Source organism: Anopheles bellator, chromosome 1 (assembly GCF_943735745.2).
Source record: "Anopheles bellator chromosome 1, idAnoBellAS_SP24_06.2, whole genome shotgun sequence".
NCBI classification, from domain to species: domain Eukaryota; kingdom Metazoa; phylum Arthropoda; class Insecta; order Diptera; family Culicidae; genus Anopheles; species Anopheles bellator.
Genome location: NC_071285.1, coordinates 38,589,257 through 38,600,234, shown reverse-complemented (window position 1 = coordinate 38,600,234; position 10,978 = coordinate 38,589,257). Strand labels below are relative to the sequence as shown.

General features: G+C 50.7%; 1 protein-coding gene across 1 annotated transcript in view; it reads right to left on the bottom strand.

Annotated features, from left to right (window-relative positions):
• Positions 1 to 3,959: 3,959 nt before the first annotated feature.
• Positions 3,960 to 10,978, bottom strand: part of LOC131205706 (serine/threonine-protein kinase mig-15) — a 32,870-nt gene continuing 25,851 nt past the window's right edge. Inside the window, exons 11-18 of the mRNA XM_058197920.1 lie at positions 9,511 to 10,521; positions 7,300 to 7,428; positions 5,282 to 5,989; positions 5,051 to 5,206; positions 4,805 to 4,975; positions 4,585 to 4,734; positions 4,301 to 4,510; positions 3,960 to 4,222 (exon numbers count right to left, since the gene is read on the bottom strand). Of these exons, the coding sequence (XP_058053903.1) occupies positions 4,049 to 4,222; positions 4,301 to 4,510; positions 4,585 to 4,734; positions 4,805 to 4,975; positions 5,051 to 5,206; positions 5,282 to 5,989; positions 7,300 to 7,428; positions 9,511 to 10,521 (2,709 nt within the window). The 3' untranslated portion in view covers positions 3,960 to 4,048. The remainder of the gene's footprint in view (positions 4,223 to 4,300; positions 4,511 to 4,584; positions 4,735 to 4,804; positions 4,976 to 5,050; positions 5,207 to 5,281; positions 5,990 to 7,299; positions 7,429 to 9,510; positions 10,522 to 10,978) is intronic.

Below are 10,978 nucleotides of genomic sequence, written 5' to 3'. Positions count from 1 at the left end.
AAATCGGTTGATCTTTAGAGGAATTTATATTTCCGCATGTTTCCGCATCCGCAGCCGAGAATGTGTAACCTTAACGATCGCGTTAAATGCATCAATCGACAATACGCCGCCGCACGCGTCACTTCACGTGTCCTCGATCACTGCGGGTGCCGCCGCCGATACGACCGCCTTCAAGTGGAAGCTGCCGTTGCTTGGTGCTGCAGCCCCCAGGAGAAACTTTAGAACTCGTCGCAAAGCACTCATATCTCTGGTGTGTGTTTCTGGTGCCGCCAGTTGCTTACGCCAATATTGGCTGACCAGTGGTCCTCAAGTACGCCGGGAGCACCCTCTTCTTAGCACCACCGAGTACGAATGGGCGTCAAGTTCAACCGGTGGACGGCTGTCAGTGTCGCGGTCATGGCACGCGAACGCCGAAGGTCACCGTCGCGCGTACGAACCGAGTTGGGGTGAAGGATTGGCGCTTCCGACGCGTTCAACGGTTCGATTGTGACTGAATGTTGACGGTGGGTCCACAAGTAGGTAGAACGAACGTAGGCAGTTGAACGGAGGACTGTTTTCGCTTCCTGTCTCAAGTTTGGATCCGCAGGTTGGAGAGCAGGTTTTCGTGGAATTGCAGCAAACACGCGGCCGCCCCAAAGCTTCAAACGATTGTTTAGGGCCGATTGATATAGGGCCATAGACATATGGGAGATGGGGCCGAAAGCCCGACCCGGCGAATTAGCGAACCGGAACAGTCGCGAAAGTGAAGGTGTGCTCCCGTTACACATCAGTTCTGTGGTGGCTTGAAAATAGGTCACCATCAAGAGCGTCACAATCGTTTGGCGATCGACAGAGAAGACTTCGCCAAACCTCCGGCACTTGGAACCGGTTATTTTGGCACCGGCTAGTCAACGCCCCGCAACACAAACCGGAGGCACAGTGGTCCGTTGTTGTCACTAGCCGGAGAACTGGGTGATTTTTGGGAGCGCCCCAATCCTAAGATGATCGTCGCAAAAGAAAGCTTTCCCTGGCCCACTGACTTGTCGTTACAGTTGAAATGATGGGTAAGGGTCATCGTTCAGGTTCTAGCGATTCTATAAAAACATACATATGCGTCGATAATTTTATATTTTCCATCGCTCACAGCTGTTCTCACTATACACATATTTACTCATGCGTCGTATCGGCGTGGCGCGCTCACGCTGCTGGCACTGCAGCCCCCTTGTGTATCTGTCTCCAGCTTACTCTGCCCCTGGTTCCTATTTTCTTTCTTATCCTGTGTTTCCCTGTTTCTTGGCTTCCCCAGGGGAGATTCACTACCGATCGCACTACCGTCTGTAATCGTTCGCTCCGAATGCTGCTATATTTTACTCTGCTCAGTAGAGTTTATGTTGCTGTTATGTTGCCTTCCTTCCGTTTCTTGTTGCCTGTTCTGCCTGCCTTTTCTCTGTTTTCAAATAAGCTTACATACTACGGGTTTGCTAATTCAAAAATATAGAAATAGAGAGAGAGAGAGAATGATAGAATGATTCGAGGATGACTGTCACCTACACGTGCCCGTGTCTGTGTATGAAAATGTACTGCGCGTTTGATTACGAGAGAGAACATGATAACAACATGGGTTACTCCTCCTCTTCTACACGCCGTTTCCGTTTTCGCAAACACTTGGGCCCTTCTCACGCGCTTCTCTGCGGTGCTATGCGTATTCATTTGCATACGCCACTGACAAAATCCACTTAAAAATGGGTAAAACTATGATGCGTTCATCCCCCTACTAGAGCTAGGCCCACCTACACTCTCTCCCTCTGCCCCAAATCGGAACGCGGTGAGGCAGTTCAAACAGCACGCTTCGTTACAGAGCTTAACCTAAAAGACAATGTACGTTTACTAACTCCTCTTAACTCTCTTTCTCTCTCTCCCTGTGCGATCGTTTGCGATCGGCTTTAACATCTCGGTTTGTTTGTTCCGTGTTCCATTCATTCCTTTATTCGTTTTACTCATTTGCATTATGTTACCTTTCCCTCCCTTTCTCGCTACGTTTCCACAGTTATATACTTCGAGCTATGTGAGTGAGGAAAAAATACTATCTTTTTCATACTTTTTTCTTTCGTTGCAATGCACGTATATATATATATGTGTGTGTATATTTTGAAGAACAAAAACGAAAGAGAATGGAACGATTAAAAGCGAAAACTGATGCATTTCATCTCCCTTGCTCTGCTTCGCTCCATTCGGCCATTTTCTCGTTCTTGTGGGACATCGTGGGGTTTCAGCTACCGAAGGCAATGGAAATAGTACACCAGAGCCTTTCTCGAAAGCACACAACAATTTACAGCCCCCTCCTTTCGAGGCTAGAAAAAGGGCTCCATTTAGAGAGCTATACCATACTAGGAAGAATAAAGCATTGCAATCCGAAAGGATAATCGGATAAAAGAAGAGCGTACATAGAGCTTTGCCACTCGCAATCACAATTCTTCCCAAGTCCCAGACCACTGCTGGGCTGCCTCCTACTGTCCTCGCTCGCCGGATGCCTCGCACGTCGTTTGCCATGTTCTCGTATGGTTGTTATGATTTCATATGGTAAAAAAAAAACATTTAAATTATAGATGCTTTGCTAGCAGGATTCTTTGCCTTTTTTCGATTTCATTTATACGCAATTTTTTCATGTGACATTTAATTTTAAAAATATGCTGGTGACTATACTGCGAAACGCAAAGTAAATGGGTAAGTAACCCCTTACAGTCCTAGTGTATTCCAAAGCGTACGAAGCACATCGCTCGACTGTGGCGACCCCATAAGTGCAAACAGTTATGGCCCACTTTTACTGTAAAAGCCAAACAAGCCAAAAAATCACCGTTCGGTTTTCTGAGAGATGAATGAAATGTGTAGCACCAATTGGCGATCACTTGGCATAAAAACTGTTTTGGAGGTGCTCCTGAATATTATGTATAGTCTTGTACGAGCGCAGGGATTGGTGTAACCAAAGAAGCACGTTACGTACGCTTGAAACGGCCGATATATAAGTCCTGTAGGGTCCAGTTGCATAACGGCATTCGCACACGATGGCAGGGAGTCGTCACAGTATACTAACGTTGGCATAAGCGTTCGCCGATCATACACGACAGAATGAAGAAGAGACATTATAAGCCTAAATCATAAATCATGAACGAAACTGCGGGGGATTATATAAAAATAGAAAATGAAGTCGTTGCTACTATTAAACGCTTAAAAAGATAAGAAATGCTTCACGAACAGGAGGAGAGAGAGAAAAGAGAGAGAGAGACTCCCTAGCCGTTTGCCAGGGGGAATAGTTGAAGGATTAAGAACTGAAAAGCAATTGCACCCCTTCCTGGCTCTCTCTCTCTCTCTCTCTATCTCTGTCTCACTGGATGACTCTCGCCATTCGTTTGTTTCGTTATCTGCTTTAACATTCCCATTTTGATTGGGTTCTCCTGGCCCGCTGGCCGTTATCTGTGTTCCTTCATGAGCTGCTTGTCTGTGTGTCTGTGTGTGTGCACGGCTGTATTACCGGTGGCCCTCTACTATGTGGTGCGCAGATGAAGCCTACGGCCCTATAAGACGATGATTCCCGATTCCCACCCCCCATTGCTTGCGTCGCAGCATCGTAATATGATTGTTTCAATGTTCTCCCATGAGAGGCTGGTGAAAAATGCGTTGGCCGCGCGTGTCCCTAAACGCGCCCGGAATGCCGCGAGACTACAAACGAGCGGGGCACGAGCCAACAAGCAGGCGGTGTGGCCCCTGTCTGTGAGCGCTTACAAGGCGGGTTCGCTCTCAGCACGCTTTGTCCACGCGATCACGATCTCCCGTCGTGTCTAATATTTGTAATATCTACTCACGATCACCACACGCACTCCACCCCCCCTACGTACACCCCCCCCACCTTCTTTTAGAGCACTTTCGAAGCGTTGTTTGAGGGGGTGTTTTTCCTTTGTTCCCCCCACTTCCGTCTAATAATTAGTTTACATGTTTGCTACTATGTCTAGAGTAAAAAGTGTTGACCCTCTCTTCCTCTGCCGGAACTGCCTCTGCCGACGCGGTCCGGGGTTTACCAGTTGGCCATGCCCGGCTTGTTGAGCGTCATGAAGTAGATCTGACAAGAGGAGCCACCTTTGGCACTGCTGAAGAACACCTTGTCGTTCCGCTCGCACAGGAACTTCAAACGTTGCGCTTTCTTGTGCATAAACACTCCGTCCAGGTGGCCGGTTTCGACCGAACGAATCTGCAGCGGGATAGAGGAACGGGTTTAAGTCTCGGGGGCACCACCACATAACACCCGGCCCGACGCGGCGCCACTCACCTCGATTGCTTTGTTACCCCAGCCCATGATCTGGCCGGTGCCGATGTAGGCGACGGATGTCGGCATCTCGCCCCACTGCAGCACGATGTTCTTCGAGACCCGGCCCATCGTGTTGACGTAGACGCCCTCGTTGTCGTAGCACAGCAGCAGCTGCATGCCGTTCGAGTTCGGCAGCGTCACGATGCAGTGCGGCGAAATTGGACCCTGAGTCTGAGGGGAAGAGCGCAAACCAGCGAATCATTCGACGCCCGGGTGACCGAGACAGACCCCGAGACAGGACTTACGTGCTTGGGAAGGTAGATGTCGTACACGGTGGCCGAGTCAAGATCGACCGCATGGAACCCTTCCGCCGAGCCGTATATGACCTTCAGTCGCGTCTGCTCCTCGACGGTCAGATCGACCAACAGTGGACGATGCATCAGCTCACCGAAGCTCTGCGCGCGGGAAACGGAAAGAGGTTACCATCGAAACACTGCCCTGGCGCACCCGCGGGGAGTCGTTTACCTTAAATGCCATAAACTTGTGGTACGGTTTCGGAGCCCAGGCGTAGATTTCGATCGAATCCTTCAGGGCGATCACCAGAAACTTGATCCGCTCGTACTTGACAATCTTGAAGTGCACCGCACCCTGCAGATCACCGACGTTGATCCACCCGTTCCGGCGTTCCACTTGTTGCTGGAAGGGACACACGGAGAGAGAGAGTTTTTGGGTAACGCTAGCTGAGCTCGGGGTACGGGAAACGGGACTTACATCCGCCAAACCATCGGTGCGCAGGATTTTCGACTTCAACCACGACAGATAGTACACGCGGACGCGGTTCTTCTTGCCCGATATGGTCACCAGAATGTTTTGCCCCTCGAGCACCTCCATTTGCTGGAACCGCCGACGGGATATGAGCTGGTAGACCTGTGGAAGAGAGTGGGCATTAAAATAACGAGACTTGAGAAGCAACAGCACGAGCAGCAAGGGGGCGCTACCTACCTTGCCCTGTCCGGACCGATCGAGCAGCATCAGCCCGTTCTCGGTCCCGATCAGCAGATTGACACCCCACAGGGCGGCACACAGGATCTCCGAGTTGAAGCGCTTCTTGTACTTCCGGATCTCCGGCGTGTCGCTGGCGGCGTCGTGCGAAGTCGGCGTGACGTTCACGTTGACGTGACTTTCGCGCCGGGACGCCGCCGAACCGCCCGACTGTGCGCCGAACCCGAACGTCAGGAAGCTGCGCTGCTTCTGTTGCAGTGCCAGTGCGAACGGGGACACCGGAAGTTGCGCACCACCACCAGCAACCGGAGTAGCGGCCGCCGACGACGACGACGACGGTGGGTGATGAAGGTGGTGCATTTGGTATTGATGGTACGGGGGAGGAGGAGGTAGTAAATGATTGTTATTGACAATTTTATGATTGGCCGCACTGCTACTGCTACTACTATTGTGGCTACTACTGCTTAGGAGTCTAGTGTTAATCGAGTGGTTGGGGCTGTTGTTGCGGGAGGACGACGAGTTCGATGCGGTCGAGCCGTTGCTCTTGCGCCCGGCCGGGCTACTGCCCCGCACTGCGCCGCCACCGCCGCCTCCGAGGGCGACGGTCCCGTTGGTGCTGTACTGAGCAAGGAATGATTTGTTTGGCATGCTGCTGGGAGGAAGAACGTGGTTCGACTGAACGACGGCGGAACTGACGGCTGCTCGGTACTGTGTGTGTGTGTGTTTATGTATGTGTGGTGGGTGGGTGTGCGATGGCCCAATTATCGTTTCGACGGATCGTTTCGCCCCGTTTCGTCGTTTGCGCGAAACATTCATTATTATTAGTTGGTTATTGATTTGTTTTCGCCAAATCAAGGCGCAATGTTGCAAGCGCAATTTTAGTATTGTGATTGCATTCGGAATCCGGAATCGGATGATTGTTGTTGTTGTTGTTGTTGTTGTTGGATTGGGTGTGGGTTGGGTTGGGTTCGGCGGGTCGGGCATGAGTGGCGGTGTTTTTTTTTGGGGTGGTTTTGGTTGTAAAATAAAAGTAAATAAGAAAATAAAATTAGTAAACTCAAATTTGGAAACGGTCTCTGGCGGTTCACATACATCTACAGGAACCAGAGCAGGAACATCAACGAAACAAGCGTGTTAGAGAGGAGGGCGCGAAAAACAAAACAAAAAGCGTCGAATGATAAAAAGCGGTTAAAATGAGGATGAGCACTAAAAGCAATCAGATCGGCAACCGAAACCAAGAAAGAATGAAGGAAAGAAACAGAGAGACAGAGGGAGAGATTGACAAGTAGCATCACCGTGTTGAGGGCCTTTGACTGTCACGGATTTTTTTAAGCAAAACCGCACCAATGCCTCGGGATGCTTGGCTCGAGAGTGAAGGACGTAAACGAAGGGCTCCAGGAAACACCATCATGCAGTTGTGTTGTTTGAAGACAGTTGTTTGAATCCTCTCATTCAACGAATCCAGCAACTCAAAACGTAATCGTTGGCGTATTAGTTTGAAGCATGCTTATTAGTGGAGGCAGTTTTAGTCGGTGACCGAGGTACTCACACAACGGACTGGCCATCAGTTCTTTAATCGTTCGCATTCCTCCACCCGTTGAAAAAGGATATCGTTGGGAACCCGGTTGGGGAGGACTTTTGATAAGGAAGGGACTTACTTTAGGAGTGCCGAGAATCGAAACTCTTAACTTTGGAAGAATGTAGCAGTGTGGGAAACATCACATAAACCCCGTGTGTTGTGCCATTGTTTTCGGAGCCGGCACCGCGTAAGGATGATAAGCAGCGTGTGGGTGTGTGTCTGTGTGTATGAAGGAGTTTGGGGAACCAAGCGGGCTACGTGTGGCGCGGAACTCTTGCTCACCCAGCGCAAATGTGCTTCACACACTTTGAAAGTGCAACAGCGAGATACGGGGTGGATTGGCGCGAGTGTACGAGGGAGTGTGTGGGACGAGGATGAATGTGTGGGTATGGGTGTTACACGGGTGGCGCGATAGTACTACCTACTGTCTGTTACCTACCTCTTCGCTGGCCGATTTGTCATGCCGGGGAGGCGTCGCTGGCGATGCCTGACTAAGTAGATCCGGCAGGACACTGCTCGTCCGCTGGCCGGGTGTACCGAGGCTGCTGTTCTCCCCGGAACGGTTCTTCTGTAGCGGAAGTGAGTTGAACGTACGCGGGCCGTGGTGGTTTTTTTTCGGGAAGATAGACATGATACAACCGTTAGTGACGCAATGCACGAGAAGGAGAAGGTTTAGGAAAAACAAAGATTTCTTTCGTTGCTTCGTGATCGACCAATTACGATAGTGGTAAGATAAGAGAGTTTGAAGAAACAGAACAGAAACAGAGTTATTACTCATAATCGTACTCAAAAAAGAGAACCGGAGAACGCAAACGGAAACGAAATGGAACGAATCTGAGAGAAAGCTTTGCGGTGTTTGGTTTGCTCACGGGAACAATACACAGGAGTGTTCATGTGTTTTTGTTGTTGTTGACAACCAAAGATCGTTAATTGCGAGAGTTAGAGAGTGTGGCTAGTAGAAGCATTAGAAGGAACAGAAATAGTGGGCAATGGTGAGAAAAAAAAACAAGGGGCGGCCTATTTTAAAAATCGGTTAACGATAAATCGTGATGATTTGAGCGCTTCGATCCCCGGGCGGGGTGCAATCTTCACCGCGCGCGTTCTTTGGCGCGAATGGGGAAATCGCATTAATGCTGCAGGTGTTAGTAAACACACACAAACACATACACACCAGTGCGGTGTGAAACGACGGCACACGAATCACACATACAAAGGCGCACAAGAAGCACACTTGTGGAACTGTGGACTTGAATATATTGTTTGTGCAGATGTTAAGTTGAGGAAAAATCTGTGAACGCAACGCGGAAAAAGCTGGGGCCCAAACCCGAGGGCCCACCAAAAGTGATCCTTGCCGTGATCGTGTGCGATCTTACGGTTGAAACATGCTCGTGAATACACGAGCAGCAGGCACGGGAGCAATACGAATGGTGCGCCGCGGTTTCCGCATCCAACAACTTAAAGGTTTCTTCTATCTCCTCTGCGATACACCGATTATTGTTTATGCTTTCCTCCTGTGGGGGCCGAAGTGTCCTTACGATTCGATAGGGCTGTGTACGTGTGCGTGTTGGTATTGGGTGAGTGGGCCAATTTACATCCCGACAGTGTTTTGTTAGTGGTTTGTGTGCCTGACACGCGCCAGACCGATCAACGCATGAGACACCGCGATGTTAGTGACATACAACAATATACAGAGTACACAACTAACTAATTGGTGTAAACGCAAACATAAAGTTACTTAAACATAAATAGTATGAGAACATAGACACACAGTGACACGAGTATACACACAGTTCCAGCTGAACGAAACATGCAACTATTTACAGACGGTATTAACACACATAAATGGCGGGATTCGCAGCATGTTTCATGCCAATGGTTTTTTTTTTCTTCACACATTGTTTTAATTTTCCAGAGGGTTCGGACATCCGTAGGGGTAACACAACATTTAAGCGTACAAACACAGACCAATATTAGAAACAAGTGAACCTTCGATCAGCGCACATTCAGTTGCTTAACGGAGCGAGCAATAGGTTTAGTGGCTAATTTCCGGATCCGGAAACGTAGAGCGCGGTTCTGCATGCGAATGTGGCTGAGAATGGGCGGATTAATTGACTGAGATGCGCGAAACATGGAGGAGATCGGTTTGGGTTTGGGGGGTGGTTGGGTCGCTTTTTACTGGGAACAGGACATTGTGTGGGGTTAGAAACATACACGCAGCCGTGTGGTGGCGCTCGCGCATGGCATACAAACGCGCGGGAGAAGAAGAAAACAGGAAGGATATGGTGATGCTGCCGCGGGAACAGGCGTAGGGATCGAGGATCAGGAATTCGCTCCAATTTGTAGTTTTCGAGAAAGGACAGGGAACACGCCACCGGTCCGGCGGGGTTTTGGCACACACATCACCCTGCAAGCACGACCCCCTTCGGTCGTCGGTTTTTAGAAAGAATGATCTTCGATACATTTTAAGGATATTAAGGATGCTTCGAACTTAGGAATCATATTCTTAACACGGAATTGCACAGAATGGAACTATTCTGCCGATTACTTCGTGGGGTCGTGGTGTACGCTCGGCGGGTGTGGCTGAGACCCCTCCAGATGCGGTTCCGTGTATGGGTGGTGTCTGTGTGTGCGTGTGTAAGTGTGTGTTTACCTGCTGACCCTCGAACAGCAGCGGTGGCTGTCGAAGGTGCGGTGAGTTACGAACGAAGATAACGGATTCGGTTTTTTCGCGACGCGGCCGCAAGAAATCCATGTTGCGCGTGGCAACGGCGGCGGCCCCGACCTGCGCCGTGCCAGCTGGCCGTTGTTGGGCAGGATGCGCGTGGTTCTCTTCTCCGATTGCCCCGGCCCGGGGCGGCGTAGCGCGGGGAGACGAGCGACGGTCGTCGTCGCTTCCGGACGGATTCGTAAGTGAGTAGTTGGTCAAAATGGGCTCAAACTTGGTTCGACTGCTGCGCGAAAAGATGGCACTGGATCGTTGCTGGGGCTGCTGCTGACCGGAAGACATCGCTCGGTGGCCAGCGAGCTCCGTAAGACCTACGGCGCCGACACCGCCACCGCTGCCACCTCCCGTTTCCCCCAGGATGGCCGAATGACGCTTGGCGAGGGGAAAGAAATCGGAATTCTCGCGCCGGAAGGCACGGGCAAAGTTGAGTGGCAGCCGCGACGAGGACGACGACGATGATGCGGGATCGGCCGCTTCCGATCGCTTCCGATCGTGGGGCGACTTTTTGTTGTCCGGCGGCGACGGTGCCTTGTGGATTTGGCGGGCAAAGATTTCACTCTTTACGCGCTCCTCCAGCCGGATTCGGTTGTTCATCTCCTCGACCTTGCGCTTCTCGGCGTACGCCAGGCTCGACAAATGTTTGGCCGACGTGGAGTTGGCGTGCTCCTTGCGGCTCTTCTTGTCACCCAGCAGACCGGCCGCCACGGCCCGCAGGCGCCCATTCGAGTCGGCCGGGGACGGGGAGGAGGACGATTGGTCCGACATCGAGTGGCGCTGGTGAGGTTTCGGCCGCTCGTTGGAGGGGAAAAATCGCTCAAAGTCCCAGTCGCGTAGCAGAACCGCCTCGTCGCTTTCGGAGTGCGTCGTAGAGCCGGTCGACGCCGACGACGAAGTAGTGGTCGTGCCGATGGACGACGATGACTTATTGTCGTAGTTCTAAGACGGTTTGTGGCATATGAAAGGCGAACGTTTGTTGGATTTTTTTGTCTGTTCAACATCATTTTACAAACTAGGATACGATTTTAGAGAATGCGTACGCGAGCAGCAGCAAAGGCCCCGCGCGCTGCTCCTGTCGGAAAGTGGGGCAGGAATTTCGAGGAATGACCACCGGGACAGACAACTAATCGGTTTCGTAAGGGTCGATCTCATCGACGAAGCTGAAACGCTAATGCCACTTACAGTACAGAACAACACACTCAGGGTAGATATGCTTCAAAGAGAGATGTGAAGGAATTTGAATGCATGGAACCAAACGAACAGCCATTACTTCGTGTCACATTCAGTGAATGATTATCGATGCAATAGAAACAACTGCAAAGTACATGAGTTTGTGAGGATGATCCAAAGCTAAACGGCATCGAGAGATACTTATGGCTACGGATAACGCAGAGGA